We start from the raw sequence: 27,673 nt of genomic DNA, 5'->3' as shown, positions 1-27,673 counted from the left end.
GGACTTGAACATTTTCCTAGAGCATATGGGAATATGGCCAACAAGCATATGGAAATACACTCAACATCACTGATCATCTGGGAGATGCAATTTAAAACCACAATAAGATATCACCTCACACCCATTCGGATAGTCACTATAAAAAAAACAAAACACAACCACCCAGAAAGTAAGTGTTGTGTGGAAAATTTGGCACCCTGTGTACTGTTGGTGCAGCTGCTATGGAAAACAGTATGGTGGCTTCTCAAAAAATTAAAAATAGAATTATCATATGATCTGGCAATCTTGCTTCTGGGTATCTATCCAAAAGAATTCAAAGCAGGATCTCAAAGAGATAATTATACACCCATGTTCATTGCAGTGTTATTTATAATAGTCAAGAAGGGGAAGTAACTCATATGTTCATTGATGTATGAATGGATAAACAAAATGGTCTGTACATGAAATGGAATATTATTCAGCCTTAAAAAGGAAGTCCTATCACCTGCTACAGTATGTATAGACCTTGAAGACACTATGCTACGTGGAATCATCCAATCACAAAAAGACAAATATTGTGTGATTCCACTCACATGAGACATTGAAAGTAGTTGGACGCATAGAAACAGAAAGTAGAATGGTGGTTGCCAGGCAAAGGGGGAAATGGGGAGTTGTTGTTCAATGGGTATAGGGTTTCAGTTTTGCAAGTTGAAAAAGTTCTAGAGATCTGTTGCACAACTCTGTGAATATACTTAGCACTTCTGAACTCTACGCTTAAAAAATAGCTAAGTTGGGGGGAAAAGCAGAGTTGAACATGTATGTTACCTAACAAATCAACAATTTGTCTTCTACGAACAAACACAGAAGAAATAGGTGTGTCTGTGTCTGTATACCATGTGCGATGTGTACGAGTGCTGATAATTGTTTTATAAGATTAAATACCTGGAGGGGCATCTGGGTGGCTCTATCAGTTAAGACTCTGCCTTCTGCTCAGGTCATGATTGTGGGGTCCTGGGATCAAGTCTTGCATCGGACTCCGTGCTCAATGGGGAGCCTGCTTCTCCCTCTCCCTCTTCAGCCCCTCCCCCTGCTTATGTGTGCGCTTGCTCTCTCTCTCTCTCTCTGTCAAATAAATATTTTTTTTTTTTTTTTTTTAAGATTTAAGAGCCTGGAAGCAAAAAAAGAATTTAAAAAACATCCTTATTTCTTTTATTATTTTATATAGCTTTTGTTTTCTTACATTTAAATTGTTTATCTGGAATTTATTTGCTTTAGAGGAGGGACATAGAGATCAGGCTGTTTTTTTTTTTTCCCCCCAAATGGCTGGCTACTTGCTGTTACATCATTAATTAAATTATCCATCTTTTCCTTCTGGATTTGAAATGCCATCTTTGCCTTTTATTAAATTTAGGTCTCTTTCTGGACTTTTTGATGTTCTCTGGGTGTACAGGTGTCCTCTTGTTTTAATTTGGTCACTTTTTAAAAAATTTTATTTTTTTAAAGATTTTATCTATTTATTTGGGAGAGAGAACATGAGTAGGGTAGTGGAGGAACAGAGAGAGGGAGAAGCAGACTCCCCACTGAGCAGGGAGCTTGATGTGTGACTTGATGGTGGCATTCCGGGATCATGACCTGAGCCAAAGGCAGATGCTTAACTGACAGCCACCCGGGTGCCCCAATTTGGTCACTTTTAGATAAACTTGAGCACTAGAATCGTATCTTAGGAACTGACCAACAGGGACGCCTGGGTGGCTCAGCAGTTGAGTGTCTGCCTTTGGCCCAGGACCTGATCCCAGGATTCTGGATCAAGTCCCATATCAGGCAGCCTGTGAGGAGCCTGCTTCTCGAACCTCTGCCTGTGTCTCTGCCACTCTGTCTGTGTCTTTCATGAATAAATAAATCTTAAAAAAAAAAAAACTGACCTATAAAATAGCATGTACATTGCTATGTGTGTTGCTCAGCAGATTGGGGGTTGCTTTCTGGTGGGGTTTTTCACTGGGTAGACTTTCCTTGTTCTCCAGACTGGTCCTGGTGCCACATAGATACAAAAACAAGTTCAGTGAGGCTAGATAACTTGCTGTAGGTAGTAGCTAATTGGTGCTCTTGTTCACCACATCTGAGCAGTGGTGGAGCAGAGATTGGAGCCTGAGTCTGGCCTCCAAGTCTGTGGAGTTCCTGTAACAACACGTGGAGTCCCCTGGATGCCCAGATCTCCTTCCCTGGGGACCATACTTGTGCTGGCAGTGTGGTGTTGATATGTGCTGGTTGAAGTGCATGGGAAGCAGTAGTCCTGGTTTATTCAAGACAGATATTCCTAAACGGATTATTTCCTGGTTGCAGTTAGATATATACTAATATTTGTTTTAATAAGTTAATTTTTAAATAATTAAAGTAACCTAATGATATTACAGAGAAATCGGAAAATAAGGAAATAAAAAGACTGTTAAGTAAATCCCAGCCCTCTTATATTCACCATTAAAATTGCAGTGTATTTCCTTCTAGTTATTTTATAAGCATATTTTTGTTATTGGAATCATAATGTATTAGTTTTGCCTCCTGCCTTTTCCTTCCCCCATCTTTATTTTGTCTTCCTAATTGTCATTTTTAAACACTGCATAATATTCATAGAAAAGAATGAACATAGTTTATTTAACCCGTACTCTGTTGTTGCATGTTTAGGTTGGTTCTCATTTTTCTCTTTTATAAAGTCCTGCTGTCATGAACAATTTTGTAAATAAAATGTTCTGATATTTTAAAGCCATCTCCTTTGGATATATTCCCGAAGAGAGATTCCTGGATCAAGGGTAGATATTAGTTTAACACATTTCTGTATATCCTGCCCCCTTTGGGCCAATTATTGGTCCTAGGCTTTGGGAACCTCTGTTGATTTGGAAAAGAAATATAGTAAATTCTTCAAAATATGTTTCACTGGCTTTATTATTATGAGAGGGGTTCACGTTCAATTAGGAAACCTAGAGTATACATGCACAAAAGAAAAGACTCTGTAATTGCACATTTCTCCAAGATGAGCTTTGTTAATTTCATGTCTGTTCTTACAGTATTTACTTATACAAGTATTAATTTTTCAGTAAGTTATTTTTAATCTTATTTTATTAGCCAGAATTCTCTAATAACTTATTTTTCTGCATTGATACTGCTGATAAACCATTTTTGGATGATGATCCTTCCTCTTTGAAGATCTTAAACACCTTCTGAGTTTATTTAGCCATTAGATATTTGTCCTAATTGTAGGTGATGACTCTTGATAGGTGCCAAGGTGGTAAATCAAGATAGATTGTGTTCACAGCCATACACTGTAAGCTGTAGAAAGTGTTCAGTGTTCTAAAACTGGTTGCTGAGGGTGTTTTAGAGGAGGGAAAGATGAATCCTGATATAGAGAATCCAGGGCCCCTTCCTGGAGGAAGTGGTATTTGAATGTGACTTTGAAGGACAGATAGAATTTGAGGGTCTAAAGATGGGTCTGCGGGAGGAAAGGGATGGAGCAGAGCAATCAAACCTTAGGAATCATCAAAGAAAGATGAACTTTGGTGATTTTTTGGCATTGAGTATTTATTACTATCAATCTAATTCCTTGAAAGCTGGTGAGTCATAAAATTCTGCCCAAATGTGGTTGTCCTTTATGTGGGCCCACCAGAGTGTTCAGTTAATCAGAACTCTTATCTCTGAGGGGGTGCAGGTAGGTGGGGGCTGGAAGGGAAAGATAGCAGGTAGGGGAAGTTAGAGGAAGAAAGCCGAGTCTTTGGTGATCTGGCCTCAGGTCAGAATAGTGTTTTCACTCTGCAAAGTGCTTTTGCTGATGCCGTCTCATCCTGCCTCCCGTTACCTGGACGGAACTGACCTTTGCAGGGCCTGTGCCCTGCTGGGCAGCGGCATATCAGACTTTCATGCCTGACCCACTAGAAGAAAGACATTTTACATCACCATCTTATACACGTGGACTCATATGGGTAAAGCAAAAGCAGGGAACAGTATTTACACTTAACTACTTGCAATGCATTCTGATATTTTGAATTCTCTTTTATTTAAAAAAAAAAAAAAACAAAACTGCTAGCGGTGACTCATTGATTTCAAGACCCAACAGTGAGTCTTCCAGGTTCCCCTGCCAGGGCCTCCCAGGTGTCCTGAGCCATGGAAGTTAGAGTGCTGGCCAGCAGGTAAGGAACAGATCAGAAATGTCCTGCCTGCTTGGCTTCCCCAAGCCTCCTGATGAATATTGATCTTTGTAACTTCCCACTTAAGATGTGAGTGCACGAAGCAGGCAGCTGGATTGGCGAACTGAGCTTGAAGATGGGCTTGGAGCAGCTTTGCGCAAGCAACTATAGACATCTCAGGGGTTCCAAGGAATCCCAGGGAACAAAACCATCAGTGGCAATGATCTTGGAGAGGTGAGGCAGAGGATTATGGTCTTTTTTTTTTTTTTCTGTTTTGCGTATACTAAGTTTTCTCTTTTTTCCAGACAACTCCTTTTTTTTCTTTTAAGATTTTATTTATTCATGAGAGAGAGAGGGGGGGGGAGAAGCAGGCCCTCCGCCCCCCCACCCCAAGCAAGGAGCCCCATGTGGGACTCGATCCCAAATCCCAGGATCACACTCTGAGCTGCTTAACCACTGAGCCACCCAGGCGCCCCTATACTAAATTTTCTTAGTGGAAGAACACCAACCTCTTTCATAATAACAAAGTGAGTCAAAAGATCCCACTTTTTAAAGAGTTTACTATATTTTTCAAATCAATGGAAGTTCCCAAATCTTAGTACCAATAATCTCTCTTTGGGAATATACCCAAAGGCGAGGATGTTAAAATTTCAAAATATTTTATATATGAAGATGCTCTTTACAGGGTCATTTTACCAAAGTCCACTATGAGGTCTGGCAAGAGTGTGCAGGGTGGGTCTGAGTGCTACGGCACATGATGCCCCCAGGAAAACAAGTCATTAGATTGCTGCTCTGAGAAGCAAAGTGGCTAAGGATGTCCCCTTTGTAGCTGGCCTTCTGGGATGCAAAACCCACATCTGCCTCTTTCTGACCACTTGATGCTGGGTGAATTCCTTAGCCTCTCTCTGCATCAGTTTCCTCATCTACAAAAATGGGCAGAGTGAAAATTAGAGGAGTTAATAGTAAAAGCACTGGGGCGGTGCTTGACACATAGTAAGTCCTTTTTCTAAGATTTTATTTATTCATGAGACACACAGAGAGAGAGGCAGAGACACAGGCAGAGGGAGAAGCAGGCTCTCTGCAGGTAACCTGATGTGGGACTCGATCCCAGGACCTCAGGATCATGCCCTGAGCCAAAGGCAGATGCTCAACCACTGAGCCACCCAGGTGCCCCGACACATTGGAAGTCTTCTATATAAGGACTAGCTGGCCAGTTCCATCTGAATACGTTTTTTCCTTTCTTGCACAGAATGTGGAAGCTTCCTGTAGGCTCACTAGTCCTGTGTCTGAGTCCATTTGGGGTATAGGACGGAGACGGTAGAAGGACTGTAGGGTTGGATGCAAGAGGCTCGTGTGGAGGGTTCTGGCCCTTTTCAGGCCTGGGCTGAGTTTGGGGTGTCATTTTCCCTCTGGAAACACAGTTGTCAAGAATATGAGATAATGAGCTATTTCTGCTCTGCCTAGTAAAATTGTCATGAGGATAAAAACTGATTCACCCATAAAATAAAGGGGTTGGGCTTTAGAGATGATGGAGGGGTTTCCTTACGAATTCCAGCTGCGGTCGGTTATTGGTTCCATGGATAGACTGGGATTGATTAGTGATGTCTGCCACTGGGAAGGCAACGTGGTGGTGACCTAGCTCACATTGGCTGCTCCTGAGCTGGTTGGCTCCGCGGGTCCCACTTAATCCATGGCCAGGTGGTTTGAAGGTTGTACAGGATTGAGGAACTGGCTGTCCAGTACTGCTACCAAGATATGGGTGGCTCTGAGTCCATATTTTCTAAATGCATATATTGAAATATCTTAAAGCTCCAGCATCTTAATGAGGGTGGACCTGGCATAGGCGTATACAGGCAGATAGATTTTAATAGGTTACGGTCCAGACACAGGCTCAGCAGATTCAGCTATGTATTAACTTCAGATCCAGTATCATCCTGTTTTGGTTAATTTTGCTTGTAAAATATTCTAATATTTGCTAAACATCTCTCCCCATTGTTCTGTTTTCAAAACTTTCGTTAGTCTCACATATTCTACTAGATGAATATTAGAATTGTTTTTACTTATTTTTATTTTTTTAAAGGTTTATTTATTCATGAAATACACAGAGAAGCAGAGACATAGGCAGAGGGAGAAGCAGGCTCCCTGCAGGGAGCCCAATCCTGATGTGGGACTTGATCCCAGGACCCCGGGATCATGCCCTGAGCGGAAGGCAGATGCTCAACTGCTGAGCCACTGGGTGTTCCTAGAATCATTTTTAAAGGTGGCTCCGTCAGTTAGGCATCTGCCTCTGGCCTAGGTCATGAACCCAGGGTCCCGGGATCAAGCCCCACATCCAGGGCTCTCTGCTCAGCAGGGAACCTGCTTCTCCTTCACCCTCTGCTTGCTGCTCCCCCTGCTTGTGCTCTCTCACTGTCAAATACATAAAATCTCAAAAAAAAAAAAAAAAAACCCTGATAAAAATTGTGTTGTGATGTTAGTTGTATTAAATGTATGCATTGAATTGAGTAGGAATGACATTCCCACAATATTTTTTCTGCCCTGTGAGGAGGTGTTTTTCTTCATTCATATTCCCTTATGTGACCCACAGTAAAGTTTTCCAGTTAAGTTTTTAAACACATTCCTGAGTATTTGATATTTTTTACTGTAAGTGGGATAATTTCCCTTATTGTTTATTTTGCCTAATTAATTCAGGTACCAGTAGAAGACCTACTGGTTTTTATGTGGTTGTTTTGTTAGTGGATAACTTACCATATTGTCTTCTTAATTCCAGTGGTTTCTTGTGGGTTTTAGATAGATGATAATATATGCAGATAATACTCATTTCCTTTCTTTTACAGCATTGTCCTTTTTTTTTTTTCCTTATATGTCGACTAGGCCTTTTAGGCAGTTTGAATAATAGTAGGGATAACAAGTATTCTTGTATTGTCTTATTCTTTTAGTGGGAAGGGTTCTAGCATTTTCTAATTAAGTATGAATTTTATTTTGGATTCTGATACATATTCTTTATCACTAAGCATCTTCTGAGTTGCTCAGTATTTGCTTTTGCTTTTTTTTTTTTAATTTTCAAGATGAAGGTGAGTGGTATGATCTAGGAGCAATTTTCATTTTCTATATTTGAATTTTTCTTTTGCAATGGAGTGTGAATTAGCCCCTCCCCCGCCATAAAACTATTTAATAATGAGAGGGGGAAAAGATGATGAATTTTAAACAAATACCTTTTCATTATGTACCCAGATGGCCATATGGTTTTCTTACTTTGATCTGTTGATGTGATGAATTATATTAATAGATTTTCTAATATTAAACCATCCTGGAAGGAACCCATTGTGTTCGTTTTGTTTCATTATTTTAATACACCTCAGATCCATTTTGCAGTGTTTTGTGTCTCTGTTCCTTAGTGAGATTGTTTTGTGGTTTTATTTTTAGTGTACTGTTTTTGTCGTTTTTAAAATGGGGATTATGCTAGTACAGTGGGTTATAAATTGGGAAGCTTTCCATCATTTTCAGTGATCTGGAACAAGGTGGATAAGTACATTGTAAATTGTGTACCTATGGGTAGTAGTTGCTGAGATTGCTGTGTTGAGAAGGATTCTGAGGTCCTGTCATGTGTAAACAATTTAGTGTTTGGTAGGAGTGTAGGAAATGAGAGTTTAGGCATGCATGCCAGATGTTTATTTGTAGTCCCTGCCAGGAATGATTTATTTTGCATGGGAATTATCTATCTTTTGAAAGTTTAAAAGGACTTGCCTTTAAAACTCTCTATCTTGTTATGCTTTTGGAGATGATTATTTTCCACTGTAATCCTCCGTTCACTTATTTTTTTGGCTTTTGCTCTTGTTGAAAATAGTTTTGGTCATTTATATTTTCTTAGAAACTTACTCATCATGAATTTGAACCATATTTGCATAGAACAGTATATAACTTTAAAAAATGTCCTCTGGTTAGGTTTTCTAGTCCGATTTTCTTGTAATTGTATTTTTTCTTTATTTTTCTGGGTGAATACTAATATCCAGGCCTATTTATTATTTTTGTACCCACCACTTCCACTTTGAAGCTAATGGTCAATTGTAACTGTTTAAAAGGTTTTCACGTTGTTACAGTTACGTTAAACCCAACCTTCTCTTTCCTTTAGATTTTTAAAAAAATTGGATCCTTAGCTCCTTATTTTTTTTCTGTTTAGTAGTAAAAGTGCTTAATCAATGAATTTTCCTCTGAGCACATTTTTGGTCACATCCCATAAGCCTACTTTGAAGTGTTACAATTCTTCTCTCCTAAATAATCCACAGTTTTAGTTTTGATATTCTCTTTAGTCTAAAGGTTGTTTAAAAGTATAATTTTTTATAAATTTTTGTGATTCCCACTTTTTAGTTTATTGTGAGAGAATGTTGCCAATAATAGTTTTGCTTTGGGTGATTCATAGAAAATTTTGGATTCCTTTTTTAAAATACTAGTTTGTGTAAATGTTTCATTTGCTTGCAACAGAAACAGTTTCCGCTTTGGGGTTTATTGTTTGCTAGGTGTATGTATATTTCTCAATTTCATTTGTCATTGACATTAATCATATTTTTTAGGTTCCCTGTAGAGTCCTAAATAATACTGTTTTTCCATTTATTACTTCAAGAATTTGGGACTCTGTTAATGTCTTCCAATAATATAATGTTTCTCTTGGTTTTACCATTGGCTCTTTCTGGTTTACTTCATATATTTTATTGCTAGGTTATTTTACAGATATATATTTGCCCGCTAACGTTTTATTATGGATTGTCCTTCTAAGCTGTAAAAATAGATCCTTGTTGACCTTTTCCATGCTTTCTACTTTCAGTTGTTGTTTTCCTAATTTTTGTAAAGCATTTCCCAATTTCACCTTTAATTCTAGTAATTTTATTTATTTTGTTTTTTTTTTTTTAATTTTTAAAGACTTATTTAGAGAGGGATTCCCTAATTCTAGTAATTTTATAAAGCACTTTCTGTTTTCTGTTGTTGGAATTTACCTGGTCTAATTCTATATTTAACTTTTTATTTTACTTTTCACTTTAAACTTTTCTGTACCTTTAAAAAAATGACTTTCTTTCAGCTAGCATGTAGTTTTTTATATTTAAAAACTCAGAGTCTGAGTGTCTGGGTCTTTTAATGTGGAGCATACCCCCAGTTATATTTATTATAATACCTAATGTAGTTTTTTTTTTAACTTCTTTCATCTAATTATAGTTTGCTTTTTTCTAAGTACTTATGTAACTAAGAAGGTATTTTTGATGCTTTCTCTTGTGAATGGCAGCTCGGATGAATAGAGCATTTTTGGGTTACGTATTTTATCACTCAGTATCCTGTAGATGTGCTGTAGTCTGATATTGTTAATATTGGATAATTCAGAGGCCACATAATATATTATTTCCATGATTGACACCCCTATCCTCCTAACCCTCCTTCCACCCTCAACCTTCTTGAAAGCCTGTAGCATTCTTTTCCCCCCTTGAAATTCAAGAGGTATTCCAGGCAGTATCCAGGTTTTTGGTGTCTTTTCATCAGTTTACTAAGGTGCACGGAGTGTACTTTGTCTACAGATTGAGCCCTTAAGAATAGGAACATTTGGGCAGCCTGGGTGGCTCAGTGGTTTGGGGCCTGCCTTCAGCCTAAGGTGTGATCCTGGAGACCCAGGATCGAGTCCCACGTGGGGCTCCCTGCATGGAGCCTGCTTCTCCCTCTGTCTGTGTCTCTGCCTCTCTCTGTCTCTCTCTGTGTGTGTCTCTCATGAGTAAATAAATAAAATCTTAAAAAAAAAAAAGAAAAAAAGAATAGGAACATTTTTGTTGCATGTGTCCCCACTGGGCTCATTTCTTTTTTGGAGTGGGAGTTACCCATGTATATATTTCATATATATGTAACATATATATTATCTCTTGTGTTGATTATTTGAGCCTCTCTTTCTTTTTTAAAATTTTTATTTATCTATTTGAAAGAGAGAGAATACAAGCAAGTGGGGAGAGAGAGGGAGAGGAAGAAGCAGACTCCTCGCTGAACTGGGAGCCCTACATGGGGCTGGATTCCAGGACCAGCCTGGGTTCCAGGATCATGACGGAGCCGAAGCCAAATGCTTAACCGACTGAGCCACCCAGGTGCCCTGAGCCGCTCTTTCTTTTGAGGTTTGCAAGTGCTTCTCAGGTATATCCTTTGCATCACTTAGCTCTCTTCCGCACTGCTAGGTCTGCCACTCACTGCTCCTGATGCCGGTCATAATCTTGTGCCATTATTTGATTCCTTGCACTCTCTTCTGAATTCCCTGAGTTTTCCCTTCATTTGACTCTGTTCTTGTCATCTTTACTGAGAGTGCAGGGGAGAGTTTTTCTCCAACGTATTCTAGCTTCCCAGAGTAAAACTGCTTTTACATGTTCCTTCTCTGTATCTTGAGTAGGATGCTTATCTCCCCTTTTTTGTTACACACTTTTGTTTTGTTTGCTCTCCCCCCTGCTCGCTTCATTTATTCCTTCTAAATAAGGAATGGTAGGACTTGGCATGGTGTAGAGCCTACAGTGATACCAGTAGCTGCTTCCTCAGGTCTTGAGCTGAAAGGGGAGGGCCAGATGTTGTTCAGGAACATGACAGGTGTGTGTGTGGGGGGGTGATACAGCCACCCCAAGGTTGAGGGCGTGAGTCTGGGGCTGCAGATTTTCTTAGTCTGGCTTCTGTTATTGCATTTAGTAAGGCCACACTGTGAAGTGCCCAGTGCTCTGTGTCCGGATTTTTTCCTGATGGGGTCAGGGTTGAGTTGGAAAGTGGAAGAAGCTAAGCCACCACCGGAAGGCCTGGGATTCCACAGCCGGAGGTCCCTATAGGTCCCCACCAAGTGTGGTTTTCATCTTGGGAGGACAGCTGTGAGATGGTTCATCGTGATGCCCTGCGATGTGTCCTCACGTCCCTACCATCTGGCAGAAATCCCTCGGTAGGTGGCTTGTATGTGAAATCCCCTTCTAGATTTCAGGACCTCCTTTCTTCTTTAAGTTTTTAATTGTATTAAGATATAGTATATAACATAGGATTGATCATCTTTACCATTTTTGTGTGTGTAGTTAAGTACATGTGCATTTCTGTGCTACCCACCTGAAGAACTTGTTCCAAATCTGGTGAAACTCTTCCTAAAGATCCCCCTTTCCCCCTCCCCATTGTCCCTGGCAACCACCATTCTAGTTTCTGTGAATTTGACTGTCCTAAGTACCTCACACAAGTGCAGTCGTACAATATTTGTCTTTTTGGGACTGGCTTATTTCACTTAGCATAGTGTCCTCCAAGCTCTTCCATGTCACAGCACAGGTCCAAATCCCCTTCCTCCTGGAGGCGATGTAACATTCCACCGTATGCTTCTCCCCTTTTGTTTATCCTCTCATCCGTCGGTGAGCACTTGGGTTGCTTCTAGGTCTTGGCCGTCGCGAATAATACTTCTGTGAGCCCGAGTAGACTAACGTCTCTTCCTGCTTTCAGTTCTTTTGGGTCTACACTGCATAGTGGAATCGCTGGGTCGTGGAGTTGACTGCACGTTTAGTTTTTTGAGAAACCACCATAACTGTTTTCCTCCTCTTTCAAATAAATATGGAAAATTTCAACAGTATGCCGAGTGAACAGAGTTATATGGCACCCTACCATGTCCTGTGGTTCCGCGTCAGCAGCCATCGACATGCTGCCATTTCTTTACTTCTTAGACCTCCTCCTACTCTTCCCACTCCAGTGGTATAGTGGTGGTTATGAAATATACTTTTTAAATATTTTATTTATTTATTTATGAGAGACAGAGAGAGAGAGAGAGAGAGGCAGAGACATAGGCAGAGGGAGAAGAAGCAGGCTCCACACAGGGAGCCCGACATGGGACTTGATCCTGAGACTCCAGGATCATGCCCTGAGCCAAAGGCAGGCGCTCAACCACTGAGCCACCCAGGCGTCCCGGTTATGAAATATTTTAAAAATATTTTACTTATTTTAGAGAGAGAGAGAGAGAGAGAGAGAGAGAGCAAGTGAGTGCAAGCTGGGGTGGGGAGCAAGTCTCACCTAGAGAGAGAGGGACAAGTGGACTCCATACCCAGTGCAAAGCTTGACGTGGGGCTTGATCCCAGGACCCTGAGATCATGGCTTGAGCTGAAATCAAGAGTCAGTCACTTAACCAACTGAGCCCCGCCCAGGAGTCCTGGCTATTACATTATTACCACTGTTTCAGGAAAGCTTACATAAGTAAAATGGACAATCGTAGCTGAAGGTTTGGAGACATGGATGTACCCGCATAACTCATACCCCTATTGCCACATGGAACATTTCCAGCTCCCAGAATGTTTCCTCGGGTCCTTTGTCACTTGCTGCCTCCTTCCCCAGAGGCTAGGGCTGAGCTGATTATCTTCAGGTTAGACTGGTTTACCTGGTCTAGACTTTTCTATAAATAGTGCCTTCTATTTTTATTTTCCTGTAGTCAGTTTTTGGGAGTGAGGAAGAGAAGGCCTCGGTGGTCCCTGTGCCATCTGCCACATAGGGCTCTTGTTCTTTCACCCCTTTGCAGGTCTGGGGTTCAGTGTCAGGTTAGCTTACCACTGCCTTTGGTCTTTGTTTTTGTTCTGTTCTGCTCGAGGTATAAATTAGGAACCTAGTGAAAATGTCCCAACTTTTTTTTTTTTAAGATTTTATTTGAGAGAGAGAGAGAGAGAATGAGCACAATTGGTGAGGGAGCAGAGGGGGAGGGAGAAGCAGGCTCCCCGCTGTGAAGGGGGCCTGATGTGGGGCTTGATCCCAGGACCTCAAGATTATGACCTGAGCCGAAGGCAGACACTTCACCGACTGAGCCACCGGAGTGCCCCTTTCCCCAGCATGTAAAACTCAGTGTATCAAACCCTTCCTTTTTGTTATAAAAGCAGTTATTCATACAAGTTTGAAATCTAGAAAATTAGAAGAAAATAAATCCATCATTCTATCATTTTATACTGACGAGTAGCATCTCTCTGCTAACTTTGTCTTTTTTCTAGGTGTCCTTTTATCCTTTGTGTAATATAGCCATCGTCACAGTGCGTACAGTTGTGTATCCTGCCTTTTCCATGTAACATTTATTTAGTATTTATTTCTATCTAGCTCCAGGAATGTCCAGTGGTCATTTTTATTGGCTCCGCGGTAGCAGTCCTAGGGGTTGTCATGTGAGTGTTGGCTCCGTGCCTTGCTCTCTCCTAAGCCTTATGAAGTCATTCAGTCCTCACAACGTACCTGTGAGGTGTGGACTGTTACTCCCATTTCACAGAGGGAGAAATCAAGGCCGAGTGAAATAAGTCACACATTTGGCGAGTAGGGAAGCCAGGAGGCAAACCCAGGCCTTCTCACTCCCGTCCTCAGCACTTGTTCACCGTGGGCAACTTCATTTCTCTGAGTGGGCTGAACAGAGATCCTTTCCTCCATTTTGCAGAGGGGTAAACTGAGGCCCAGAGAGGCAAAGTGACTTATCTGAGGGCAGGCAGCAAGGAAATGGCAGAGCCGAGGCTGGGCCCCAGGCTGGAACCCTCTCCCCTATTTCTGGAGGTCCTTTGTTCTGTTTGTGGGGTGAGGTGGGGGGGCACCTGCCTTGTCTCCAGCTCTGCCTCACAGTAGAATCACCCCCTTCTTTTTTCAATCTTCTGGTTTTCTTTTCATTCTCGTTAGCTGCCATTCTCCCAGCAGCCCCAAGTCCCCTGGCCTCTCGGGGTCTCAGTTTCTTCATCTTGAAAATGGGCCTCGCCTTTCTCCTGCTCTCCGGGCTGTTGCTTCAGCCCTTGTCTCCCGGGCTGGGGACTTGGCCAGCCCGGCGCTTTCCCAGACACTTGCAGGGAACGGCACTTGCGGCTCAGCTAGCATCTGCTTCCCCATCTGGTCCCAACTTTTTCCTTAATTACCCACTGAATTGGCTCTAACAAAATGCTGACAACTTGAATGAGACATTAGCTGATACATCAGCGCCCGTGCCAGGGCTTCACGGGCTTTTCCGGGACGTGCCGAACTCGGGCCCGGCGAAGTCCCTTGTTCCCTGGCTGGGGTCCCCATCCCGGCTGAGTGGCAGGCCCCGCCGGGGTGCACAGCTCCTATGGGAGCGTATAGCTCCCAGATGCCACCTTCTAGGCTTTCTTCTTGTTTCCAGGGCTGGGTCACAGATGTGGAAGCCAGTTTTGTCTTCTCTTTCGTCCCTCCCTCGGTCTCTAACCTCTCATGTCCTTTGTTCCAAGTTACTGTTCTTCAGATTATTTTTGTTTTGTTTCCTTTCGTCATGTTCCCAGCAAGTCTTAGGCATTGGGGCTCCATGTGCCACAGCAGGAACAAGTTGGCCTGGGCCGCCTTGGCTTCACGGTGGCTCCTGCAGGCCTTTTTTGGGGCCTGTTTTGCATCTGCATAAAGGGATCCGATAGGGTGTAATACAGGCCCTAATTCAAATTTCCTGGATTATGGGAAAAGGCTTCTGAGCTTCTGTTTTCTCATTGTAAGTGGGGTAGGTAGACTCAGAGGCTGCCTAGTGGGGGTGAAGAGTGTAGGCCCTGAAGCCAGCCATTCGGGATCCCACACTGGCCTCTGCTCCTTCCTTCTTGTGTGACCTTGGGCAAATTGCTAAGCCTCTCTGTGTCTCAGTTCCATCTTTATAAGTTGGAGACCAGAGAACCTGATGAGAGTTAATAATGAAGAGGAGAGGTGCCTGGGGGGCTCAGTCAGTTAAGCATCTGCCTTCAGCTTGGGTCGAGATCTCAGGGTCCTGGGATATCAGGGTCCTGGGATCAAGCCCCCATCAGGCTCCCTGCTCAGCAGGGGGTCTGCTTCTCTCTCTCTCTCTCTCTCTGCCCCTCCTCCTTGCACACCAGTGCGAGTGTGCGCGCTCTCTCTCTCTCTTAAATAATATATATTTTTAAAAATAATGAAGAGTAAATGAGTCAATACATGTAAAACAACTGGCACATGGTTACTCACATGTCACCCATTGTCCCTCCTCCCCTTTTTTTCAATCTTCTGTAGCGCTGGTTAAGTTAATATACTTAGTTTAGGGTGCATGATCCTTTTTGGCTCATTATATAATCCCTCCTTGCTTTAGTTATTTCTTTTTATCCCCATCCACTCTCTTGGCCCTGCTCCTCTGTTGTCTCCAATATTCTATATATTTAACATGCATCTTTTTGTTTATATGTGTTCTTGCAAGATCTGTGCTGCTGTTATGTGTGCATGTTTAAAAAATGTCCCATCAGTGTTATAGCGTCCAGATCTCATCCTGTTTCTCGCTTTTGACCCTTGGCTCTAAGTGTTGGAGCTCCATCACGCTACTTGAGGCCACCTCTTGGTGATGGATAACCAGGCCTCAACTTCCCCTACCCCAAATAAAGCTGTGGCGAGCGTCCTTATACATCCTCCCACATGGACCTCCGTGAGACCTTTGCTATGACGTGTTACCTGGGTGTGAAATTTGGGACAGAATGAAATCGAGGATATTTGAAAGAAGCAAAAGGAATAGATGTTTTCATCCCCCAAATTGAGTATATCATAAATAGTACTTAGCCAGTCAAGAAGTTGACTATCTGTTGGGCTTGCCTTGAATCCCAGCAAAGGACCTCTTTCGTTTTTATACTTTTAACTTGAAATCACACAAATAGCTGCTCTTTGAAAACAATTTAGGTGACCCAGAAGTAAGTAGTATAAAGAATGAAATGGAAAAAGCTCCTTCATGTTGCTCCCTGTCCTCCGACGCCCCATGTCCAGTGGGCGGACACTGGTGACAATGGAGTTTGTCATGCCAGGTCTTTTCTTACACACTTACAGGCACAAATGTGAACCATTCATGCTGTTTTACAGCTTAGCTTTGCTCACTTAGTAGGATGTCATAAGGCCATTCATTTCATGTTAGCTCCAAGAGATGTGCTTTACTTTTTATCAGTGCTCCCTATTCCATTTCAAGGATCTGATGTAGTTTATGTCACTAGTCTCCTTCTGCTGGGTATTTTGGGTATTGCCTGTTTTCTGGCTGTTACAGTCAGAGAACTGGCACTTGTGGTGCTGGTCTGCTGGTGATGAATGCCTTTAGGTTTTTGTACTTTATTTATTTATTTATTGAAAAGATTTTATTTATTTATTCATGAGAGACCCAGAGAGAGAGAGAGAGAGAGAGAGAGAGAGAGGCAGAGACACAGGCAGAGAAGGAGCAGGCTCCATGCAGGGAGCCTGACGTGGGACTCGATCCCGGGTCTCCAGGATCACACCCTGGGCTGAAGGTGGCACCAAACCACTGAGCCACCCGGGCTGCCCCGTACTTTATTTTTGACAGATATTTTTGCTACCTATCGGATTCTGGGTTGACAGGTGTTCTTTTTCTTACAGCACTTTAAAGATGTTGCTCCGCCGTCTTCTGTGTTCATGTTTCTGGTGAGGGACGTAGCTGTAATTCTTATTTTGTTCCTCATGTACGCTATGGCTTCTTAAAATTTCTGACAACATTTTAGCTGTTTTTTTTATCTCTGGTCTTAAGCAGTTTGATTGTGATGTGCCCAGGAGCAGTTTTCTTTGTGATTGTGTGGTTTTCTTTGTGTTTGTACTGTTTGGGATTCATTGAGCATCTGGGTTCTGTGGGTTTATAGTTTGCACCAGATTGGAAACTTTTGGCCTTTATTTCTTCAGATAACTCTTTTTTTTCCTCATGTCACTCTTTCTTCAGGACTCCAGTTGTGTATGTATTAGGCTGTTTGACATCCCCACAGCTCATTGATACCCAGTTTATTTTGGTCTTTTTTTTCTCTGTGTGTTTCATTGTTAACAGTTTCTATTGTAGTGTCTTCAAGTTCATCATTCTTTTCTTCTTCAGTATCTAATCTGTTCTTCATCCCGGGCATTGTATTTCTCATCTCTGAAAGTTTGAAAGAGTCTTCTTTATGTCTCCTGTGTCTCTTTCTGATATGCCTGTTCTTTTCCTTCCCTTCTTGAATTTATGGAGTACATTCATGATAGCTCTTTTAATGTTCTTTGAGCCTCATCTATGTCATTTCTGGGTCCCTTCTATTTTTTAAAAAGCTTTGTCCTTTATTTTTAAAATTTTTTATTTGTATGTTCATGAGAGACACAGAGGGTGAGAGAGAGGTAGAGATCTAGGCAGAGGGAGAAGCAGGCTCCTTGAGGGGAGCCTGATGTGGGACTTGATCCCAGGACCTTGTGATCATGACGTGAGCTAAAGATAGATGCTCCCAGGCAACCCTTGGTCCCTGCCTATTATTGAGTTTTCCTGCTGCTTTGATGCCTAGGAATTTTTGATTGACAGACATTGTGAATTTTACATTGTTCAGTGCTAGATGTTTTAGTATTCTCCTAAATATTTTTGTGGTTTATTCTGGTATTGCTCTTGTAGTTGTTTCCTGATTGCTGCCATAACTTAACTGCACACATACAGGCTTGAAAAAGCACTCAAATTTATTATCTTATAGTTGTGGAGATTGGAAATCCAAGTTGGATTTCACTGGGCTGAGGGTAAGGTGTTGGCCGGGCTGTGTTCTTTCTGGAAGCTCTGAGGTAGGATCTGTTTTGTTTTCTAGCCTCTAGAGGCTGTCTAAATTCCCTGGGCCATGACTGCATCTCTCCATCTTCAAAGCCAGCAGTGTTGGCACAGTCCTTCTCCTGCTGCCTTGTCTCTGGTTCTGTCTTCTACTTAGAAGGACCCTTACATTGTGCCCACCCGCATAATCCAGGATCATCACCCCATTTCAAGGTCATCTGATTAGCAAGCTTAATTCCATTTGCCTGTGTCCTAACATATCCAGGTGCTGGGGATTTGGATGTGGGGATCTCAGGAGGGAGCCATTGTTTTGGCTAGGAGAGCAGTTAAGTTGTGTAGGACCACCAGAGCAGTCTGTAGGATAGAGCAGAGTGGGACACAGTGTAGCCCACGGGGCAAGTCTGGCCTGAGACCTGTTTTTGTAGATTAAATTTTGATGGAACCCAGCTATGCACATTCCTCTGTCTTGTCTATGGCTGCTTTCGTTCCACAGTGACCCACAAAGCCTAAAATACTGTTTGGCCTTTATGGTGTATTGACCCTTGGTCTAGGGCTACTTTTCTCCGCTTTTGAGGCCATACCTTTCTGAGTAGTCAATCCAATGCCATTAGTTATTATATTTCCCTTTTTTGGCTGTTGGGGATGTGAACTATTCTCAGCCCTATGTGAGCTCTGAGACTTGTTCTACTAGGTTCTTTCTGGTGGTTCTTGGCTCAGCCTCAGGTGGCTTCCTTATGCGCATGTGCCGACTAGTACAAAAGCAGCTGAGGAATTTGAGCATGTTCTCTGGGCACCTCTGTCTTCTCTGACTCTCTGCCCTACATATTATAGCCTCTTCACCTTCCCCAGTTCAAAACTATCCCCTCAACCCAGGGGAAGTCCTCTGAACTCCCTGCAGGGGAGCCTGCACTGCAGCCTAGAAATTCTCCAGATAGTCCTCTGGGACAGTCACCGGACCCACCTTGTTTGCTTTTCCTGTCTTAGGGATTACTGCCCTGTGGGTCTGTTGTCCAGTGGTTAGAGATCATTGTTTTGTATGTTTTGTCCAGTTACTTGGTGGTTTGAGGTAGGGCGGGGGTAAATCTGGTCCCTCTTGCTCCATCATCACTAGAAGCCACTTACCTCGATATTATTTTGCATTTATGAGGGTATTTTGGAAGATAGTGTGTTGGAAGAGGCTTCTTGGGGTCAGAGAACCTACATTTTAATGATACTGCCCGATTGGCCTTTGTTAGGGCTGGGCCACTGTGCTTTTGAGAGTCTCATTCTAATAGCCCGGGTTGTGGGGTAGATGATGATAGGAAATCGCTTTGAGCGCTGTAAAGAGTTGGCAACATGCCAGGGGTTATGGCTCTTAAGAAAGGGCTTCTCCTAGCTGTTCCTCTTTTGACTTGGGTCTCTGATGGCCATTTTGCTCTGCCAAGCTATTCTCAGGCTGGGTCCTGGAGGACTAATATTTTTTCCTTAGCAGGCGGGGGTGCCTGGGGGAGAATCTTCTGTTGGGCTACTGCTCTCTTCCCTGACATCTATTGAGCATCTCCAGATACTAAATAACGTCTCAAGTGCTTCATGGAGTCACTGTGATATAGTATAGTTAGTTTAATTCTCTACCACCACCCTGGGAGCTTGGGATGACATGGAAACAGAGAGGTAGGGTGGTTCACCCAGTGTGCACAGCTAATTCACAGCAACGCAAGGATTCTTTCTGCCTTTAAACCCAATCTGCCAGTGCAGACAACAGAGCATCCGTTTCAGTCAAGACCCCTTAGGCTGAACGTGACGGAAACTCATCTCATGCTTGCTTAAACCCAAAGGGACGTTTATTGGTGTGCCTCCTGAGACCCACGGCTGGAGCAATGCTTTGCTCTCTATCTCTCAGCTCTGCTTTCCTGGTGTTGACTTATTATTAAGACAAGCCCTCCCCAGGCGTTGGCAGAAATGGCAGTAGCATCTCCAGGCTGACTGCAAACCCCAGCGGAAAGAGAGCACCTGTTTCCTAAGGATTTCAACTGAGATGGCCCAGGAGAGGCTCCCATCAGCCCTCTTGGGTCACAGGCTCATCCCCTGGCCGGTCGTGGAGCCAAGAGTGTGTGTTCTTCTGACTGGGCGGATGTGGGTCATTTAAGTCTCTTGGAGTGGAGGCCTGGGGACAGCCCATTGAAACCACTTGGATTATGGGCTCTGGAAAGGACAAGACAGTTCTGTATTAGAAGAAGGGACCCGCCTGGCCTGGGTTTGAGAGTGGCACTCTGTCCTCCCAGGTTCTGGCCATCTGCTGTTTTCTCTTGCCGCCTGGGGCAGGTGAGGCTTCCTGGCTGTCACTCCCTCTGCTTGGGGTGGACTCACCCAGAACCGGACCATGTTGAGACTGAGCAGATTGGGGGAGATACCAGGCCTTGGTTTTTTATGCTGGAGCCTCAGTTCTTCAGCCCCAAGGTGGGGATGAACTGTCCTGGGGAGTTTAAGTCTGGGAGAGCAGAGGAGAGGGAGAGATGGAGAGAGAGAGAGACAGAGATACTGTGTGTGTGGGTGGGTGGTAGGGGGTGTTGCATGTCAGGAGAGAAGCCCATCACACTGTGCCCTTTCCACTGAACAAGAGGCCCACAAGGTTATGCCTTCTGCAGTCATTGGCACCCAGCAGCAGCCGGGGGACACCCTGTACCCCATCTATCATCGTTAGTAGATGGGCACTTTTCCGAGGGTGCTCCAGGACCGCTGGCACTAAGCAGCTGGCAGATGCAAACCCCATCAGCACACCTGCTGGCTCCAAGTCTCAGGGGCCGGGGAGGTCGAGAATCCGAGGTTCCAACCGGCCCCCCCAGCACTGCTGCCACACGCTGCATGCTGAGAGCCTCACTTAGGGGACTGTCCTTGAACGAGCTGAGTTTTCCTTGGCTAGATCTTTCTTGAAAGGATTCTCCTTTCTCCCGATGGGACTGTTCAATGAATTTATCCAGTTTTCAGGATTTCCCTCCTTCAGGTTTGAACCGCTTCTTTCAGAATAAAGGAGGTGTCACCATTTGAACTTGGGGGCAGGTGATCCCTTTCTCGAAGAGGTCAGCAGCATTATTTTCCATCGGGCATTTGCCACGTCCCAAGATGTACATTGGAAAATAGCCTGAAAAGGAAGGATAACTTACAACGTGTTTACGTTTCTTGTGACTAAGCAGTGATGTGTCAGGATTGGTCATGAGAGCAGGGCGGTGCAGATGTGTCAAAGAAATGGAGCCTTTTGGCTTGGAAAAGCTCCGTTGGCTACTATGACACCACATCTCATCTTTTTTGTAAGTCAAGACCCCAAAGCTTTGGAGTGAAAAAATGTGATTTTCAATTGCTACGAGACTCAGAAAATCTTTCTGGGCAAAGAACCCTTTTATAAATGAAGCCTTATGTAGGAACTCAGTATATTGAATAGATAAATGCAGTTTTTTTAATCGGGGAGGGAGGGCCACATTTTGACTTTTGTGAGCCATAGGCACTTTTGCCTTTGTGGGCTTCTTCCTCCATATTAAAGATTATGTTTTATGACTGCATTGGTATAAAGATGAGTATATTAATATTATATGCTCAACATTTTCTCTGACCTAAGAGTTTAGTTCTTTTTATTCTGATTTTACAAGAAATTATTTTGGTGGGCCCTTGAAAGCATGTGGGGCCCGGGTGCTGTGACTCCTCTGCCTGACGTCGGGGGCGGGGGGGGGGGGATGGGGGGGTTGGTCTTAAGGAAGCACGCCCACCTGCCTGGCCCCTCCTGGGCTGCCCTGGAGGAGGCTGGAGGAGGGGAACCCAGCTTGCAGACCTTGTTCAGGCTCATCTACTGTATCTTACCAGACGCTGGCCCGCCTCACCGGGGAAGAAGCCAGAGTCATTCCCCTCTTCCCCGCCAAAGCCAGGCCTCGTTCTTGACTCTCCGGAGCATCATTCCTGCCAAGTGATCATCTGTCCAGACTCTGCTCAATCTCCTCTTGGGACAGGGAACTCATTCCCCTTTGTTCGTTCTCCTTTCTGGTCCACTTGTGTAGGATTTCATGGTACCCAGGAAGCCCCTGGATCAGTCCATTTATCCCTTTAAGCCAGTTGAGTCCTGAAGGGTTCGAGCTACTGCTGGGCTGGGCTGGGAGTCAGGGAGTGTGGGGTTGAGGTGCAGCGCTGCCCCTCTGTTGTTGTGTGACCACACAAGGACGTGCTCCTCTTTGACCTTGAGGAACCTAGTTTGGAAAAGGAGCGGGTTGGATGTGAAGGTCCTCTCACCCACTGCAGTGTGTGAGCCATGTCCTGGGAGGGTGGTGCCCACAGCCCGGGGTAGCCATGTCCTGGGAGGGTGGTGCCCACAGCCCGGGTAGACGGTTTGTTGGCTTTTGCTTGGAGGTCAGGGGCCGGAGGCCCTGCGTGCCCCTGTCCCCCCACCACCTGGGCCTTGTTACACCTTGACAGCAGATGTGGAGAAAGTACGGGGGTGACGAAGGGTAATGCTCAGGTTGTGCAGGATGATCTGTCATTCCTTCTCCCCCACTCGGCTGCCCACTGACTTTTTCCCCGAGATGAAGCAAACTTGGCAGTGCCGGAGCCCAGCGGCAGCTGGTTGGTGCCCCCACGGTGCTGTGTGCTGTCACACTCAGGTTGGTGACATGCTCTTCTCTCTCCAGCTTGCTGGCCCTGAGGCCTGGGCACAGCAGAGTGAAACTCTTCCTTCCCTTCCCTGCTCTGGTCCAGCCTCGCTAGCCCCTGGTGCTTGGGTGAGGGATGCTTCCATCCCATAGCGCACCCCTGTGGTACCATGGCCCAGCCTGCCTCAGGACCTTAGCACCACCCCTGTGCCGCCTCTTGTCCCTGCCATCATGAGTGGCCTTCCTCGATCCCCCCCTGGTTTCCTACCTTTTGTCCTTCCTCAGGGCACTGGTGTGATGGCTGCCTAGGCCAAACACCCAGAGAGGGTGTGGGGTGAGTCCCTGTCGTGGCCTCTAAGTGGGGGAGTGTCCTGCCCAACCAGCTTCTGCTCCACGCCTGGTGTTTGCTCACCTGGCCTCTGCTCTCTGCTCTCTCACTATTGATTCCTGCTGCGTCCACTTACCATGAGCCAGCTGGAGTGGACTTGCCGCCTGAGTGCCAGCTTCAGGGATTCAGAAGTTTCTGGAAATAGTGACTTACTCCTGGCCTGATGAGCGCGTCTCTGCCAGCGGTGCTCAGGAGAAAGCGGGAGTGTGTGCGGGGCTTTCCTTTCTCTTGGGTCTGGTTCTTCCGGGTGGTTTTCTCTCTCACCATTACGTTTTAACTTAAATACTTCATCTGATTATATGCCGTTTCGTAGAGTGGCTTCGGGGAAACTGCTTCCCTCCATCCATCTGTCCGTCCTCCCTCCCTTCACACCCACTGTGCGCACGGCCACTCCTGTCCCAGCCACCAAGAGCTCAGTCTGGCAGAAGGCACGAGCCCGAATGCTGAGCAGATTCCAAATCGGCGTGCAACCTTCTGTCTTCCAAGCAGTGTCTTCTCACAGAATCTTTGTTTTGTTTAAAACAGCTTGTTTTACTTCATTACATAAAGGAGCAAATGCTCTTAGAAAAAGTTGGAAAATACAGAAAATTATGAAGAAAGAAAATCACCTGTAGATCCCTCCCAGATGCTCACATCTGTGACACTTTGATCCTGTTTCCTTCTAATTGTTGTGTGTGTTTTAACCAATAGATGCAGTAGATCGAATTCTCTCCTGCTTACAAGAGGAAAAAAAAGCTTGACGTTTCCCAACTTTCTTGTAAACCCTGTGATTTTGGCTGTATGGTGTTCTGTGAAGTTTACCCAGCAGTGCCCTGTTTGGCGGATATTTTGCTATTTCTGTGCCTCCCCTATTATAAATAACGCCGTGAGGAATGTCTTGTTAAGTGAATTGGTTTTCCTGTTTTGGATTGTTTCCCAGATTTTTCCTTCCAGAATCTCTGTAATCACCCAGACTGCTTCTCTACCTTAGGGTGTGCTCAGCACCACCTTAGGGTGTGCTCAGCATCACCTTGCTATAGCACAGTTCTTGTAGCGGGGTTGGGGGGGGTGGCCCGAGACCCTGATCAGTGGGTGAGACGGTACTCAGAGTCTGGAGTCTGCATTCTGACACCCTCCGGGCAGGCTGCTGCTGCTGGTGTGCGGGGTACCCTTGGAGTGGCATCAGTCAGCCTCTCTTTGTGGGGAGGGAGGTGGAGGCTGAGGAGGTGGGGGTGGGGATGGTCATGTCCTGGGCCAGACCCGTGGGCAGTTCCCACGCTGGGCCCCCTTTCCCGCCTCCGCTGCCCCTGTGACCCGGGAAAGCTGGCGGGGGAGGCAGCACGCATCTGCCCACGGGGACCTCCTCTGTCCGTTTGGCCACGCAGGGCAGGTGGAAGGCAGGTGCGAACAGGAGCTGAGTGTTGGCTTACAGGTGGGGCGGGTGGGGAGGGAGAGGGAGAGCCGCTTTAGGAACGAAACCCGGTGCGGTCTCCAGTGGGCTATTGGAAGCGACAGCGTGTGACAGTCTCTCTAGGATGCAAGGGGTTAAGCAGGCGGCTGGCACAGCCTCCCCGGAGCCAAAGGGGGAACTCAGGAGTAAGTCCTGACTGCCTAATTAATTCAATTAAACTACTTCATAAGCTCCGCTGGTGTCAGTAAATTGTTAAAGTCTATTAAAAACCCAGTGGAACGTGATGAGGGTTGGGGGATGCTGCATCACCTTCCCAGAGTTTTCCCCTCGTCCCCCGCACCTCTGGGAGCAGGGTGCACCAAAGGAGGGACGGGCGAGTGGTCCAGGCCCTGTCTGGTGCCCCGCTCACCTGCTGTGTGTGCTGAGGCAGATCCCAGTGCCCATGGGCCTCAGTTTCCCTATCTGTTCAGTTAAGTGACAGACTGGCTTTTTGAACAGTCTCCCTTTGGCCCCCAAGTCACTAGTTTTTTCCAGTCCCTTCCGGTCAAGGGCAGCTGTTACTGTGGACGCACTGACTGGTCTCCGCCTTCCCTTCTTATCAAGCTCATTTGGGCAGTTTCTTGGGGGAGGCTGTGAGGACAGGTGAGCCAGAGGGGAGGTGCAGGCTCTGGAGAGTTCCCCTAGCAGCTGTGCACCTTCTCATGCAGCCACCCCCTCTGAGCTGGGTGTGCTATCCCCTGCTCTTACAGGCCAGGATCCTGCAGCTCCCAGCATCGGAACCACCTACCCCCCCGAGTAACTGGTGGAGTTGAGGTTGGAATTCAGGGCTGCCAGGCCTCCGAGTCCCCACGGCCGACTGCTGGCTTGTGCAGATGTCTTTAAAATAAAGCTGCACCCCCACATCCCCAGGCCAAACTCTGCAACAGGTAACAGTCTTGGAAAAGAAAACACCAGACCTATTCTTTTTCTCTAGCCACTATCCAGAGTGAGGAACCTGAAAGAGAGGGTGATAACCTGTGTCCCTGGGGCATTAGTTTGTGACAAGGGCAGATGGGGAATCGAGCAGGCATTGCTCCTTGGCACATGTGGGCACGGGGTGAGGGGTTACTGGCTTCTGCCACATTGGGCCTCGTTCAGCCACCCAAACCAGTAAGCCAGCAAGCCACCCAAACCAGTAAGCCGGGGTGTGAAAGCAGCCTGGGTCATTGATCAGCTGTGGCTCCTGGCACGTCCCTTCCTGTCCTAGAAGTTAGGCTTGTTCCCTTAATCTCTGAAAGGTGGCTCAGGCCAAGTGTGCATGGAGAGGGGGTGCTTTGCAGGGCGAGGGGCAGGAGGGAGGGAGGGCATGGATTTAGCGCCAGCCCACCTGTGAATGGAGCATGCTCTATCTTAGACATCCACAGTGGCCATCCCATCTTTACAGGCTCTGAAAAGTCCCTCGGTGAAGAAGGGAGATTAATTTTGTTAGCCTCCCCCCACCCAGCTGTTCTTTACCTCTCTAAGCACATCTTCTGTTTATTTTTTATTTTTTAAAGATTTTATTTATTCATGAGAGAAGCAGAGACACAGAGGGAGAAGCATACTCCCCGCAGGGAGCCCCACGCGGGACTCGATCCCAGGACCCCGGGATCATGCCCTGAGCCCAAGGCAGATGCTCAACCTCTGAGCCACGGGGCGTCCCCACATCTTCTGTTCAGTGACCTGTTACCCCAGGGGAGAGCTGCCTTTCAAGGTGGTCCCTTCTCTGGGGCTGTCACAAGAACACCCTTTCCAGAAGTTGGATGAAACCGGCCTTTAGCACGGTGGTGTCTACATCCCCAGCGTCGGGTCTTCTTAAACCAAAAGTCCATGTTTATTCGAGGATCCCGGAGGCCTGCCAAGTTCCAGGAGCCTCTCTTGCTTCCAGAAACCCTCAGTAGCCAGGCCCTCACGATAGGGAACGTAGGCGACTTGGGGATCCCCCTAGTGAGCGCTTTAGCTGTAGAACTTGCAGGAGCAGGGGAGTAGGGAGCAGGAGCAGGGGAGTAGGGATGAGGGAGGGATCCGTCCTCCCCCCATTTCAGAACTCGCAGAACCCAAGGAACAGCTTGGAAGTTGCCTCGCGCTACAAAATCCCAGCAATTTGGAGCTGCCAGTTTCAGAATTTGTGAACTGCAGCTGACCTTTTCAAAGGAAGGTTTGCGAATCTCCTGTAAACAAGATCTTCCGGCAGGGATGGGGGCTGGGGGTGGTGGTGGAAAGAACTCGAAGGTGTGTAAGGAGTCAGTCTATTTTTAATCCTTTCGAAAGCTCCTCTTGGAATATAAACACTGTGCTAATTATGAAAACACCTTTTCTGTTCACAACCAGTGTAAACAAGATGGGCTGGGGGGAAGAGGGGAAGGCTCGTGTGAGCAGAGGCTCCTCCCAAGATCTAACGCTGGACACAACACTAGAAAAAGTCCCATCTTACCATTTGTTTTGACTACCCCGGTGCAAGAGGGGTGGTGGCGGCGGATGGCCCTTCCCACGGGCAGCAGGCGGCAGAACAGGTGAGAGCGAGCAGCCTGCCTGGCTTCCCAGCCTGCGACCCAGCCAGCGGGGGTCACCTGTAGGCTCCTGACCTGGTGCAGCAGACACCCTGCCTTTCTAAGAACAATTCTCCCTGGTATTTTCGGAGCACTATTAGCGATTAGCGTTTAATCACTCATTTCCTCTCCATTGGCCTTAGAGGAAGTCCTCCGTCTTGTTCAGCAAAACTTTCAGAGATGAGCAGTTTCAGCAACAGCCGGCCGTGATTTACGGAGCACCTACCAGGCCTTGGGCTCTGCGAGCTGCTGGAATTTGGTGCTGAGAAGAACCACGGCCCTGCCTCCCCACGCTGGCTACCTGCCCCAGTGCCTTTGCAGAGTGCTTTGGAGGGTGCTTTGCAGCCCCAGCCCCGTGGCACCGGGGCTTCCGCCCTGCGTCCCGTGCTGAACGGGGGCAGAGGATTCTGAGACTGTGAACCTGGTTCTCCCCCTTGACCTGCTGCTGTCAGAGAGATGAGATGGACGGGGAGGCAAACTCCTGAGAGGTCCGGCTCTGGGCTCCCTTTGTGTTTTGGGGATGCCAAGGTGTGCGTCTGGGGAAAGGGTGAAGGGATTGGTGGGGCTCGGGGCAGGGGGGTGGTCAGGGACACCTGCTGGAGGAGGAGTGTGACCTTGTGGTTGATATTGAGAAAGGTGGAGGGGAAAAGGGAGGCTAAGGCAGGCGCTAATAAAGAGGTAGAAAGAGTATAATTAGCCAAGGTTTTATATGCAAATGATGTTTCACAATGCTTAAAAATATCTTTGGAGGAAGGCTGAAAATAGCAGGTGGTCTACTTGAACAGATAATATTTGGGGAGTGGTGGGATATGAAGGGTATGTGGAGGGGGTAAAGGGAGGAACAGATGTCGATGGCTGACTGGACAAAGGGGCAGACAGATACCAGGTGTCCCTGTGGAGGACCCTAAAATCCAGGTGGAGAACTTTGCTAACCACGGAAACCACTATGACCAGGCCGTAAGCCCCATGAGGACATAGTCTATGTCTCTTCTTCATCACTGTGTCCTCGGCTCCCAGCGAGAGCCTGACATAGTAAATACTTATTAAATATTTGTTGAGTGAGTGAATGAAG

At 45.8% G+C, this 27,673-nt stretch overlaps 1 protein-coding gene across 22 annotated transcripts in view; it reads left to right on the top strand.

The window, feature by feature from the left end:
- Window positions 1–27,673, top strand: part of ZNF618 (zinc finger protein 618) — a 181,487-nt gene that overhangs the window by 15,540 nt on the left and 138,274 nt on the right. For 20 of the 22 annotated variants that reach the window (XM_041762726.1, XM_041762725.1, XM_041762727.1 and 17 more), the window contains exon 2: window positions 26,745–27,129. The exons of the other annotated variants lie outside the window; for them this stretch is intronic. In XM_041762726.1, coding sequence (XP_041618660.1) covers window positions 27,058–27,129 — 72 coding nt within the window. In that variant the 5' untranslated portion in view covers window positions 26,745–27,057. The remainder of the gene's footprint in view (window positions 1–26,744; window positions 27,130–27,673) is intronic. 22 annotated transcript variants of the gene reach the window in all.

This window comes from Vulpes lagopus, chromosome 7 (assembly GCF_018345385.1).
Source record: "Vulpes lagopus strain Blue_001 chromosome 7, ASM1834538v1, whole genome shotgun sequence".
Lineage (NCBI taxonomy): Eukaryota > Metazoa > Chordata > Mammalia > Carnivora > Canidae > Vulpes > Vulpes lagopus.
The sequence above is the reverse complement of the archived record's forward strand: the minus strand, read 5'-3'. Positions and strand labels throughout refer to the sequence as shown.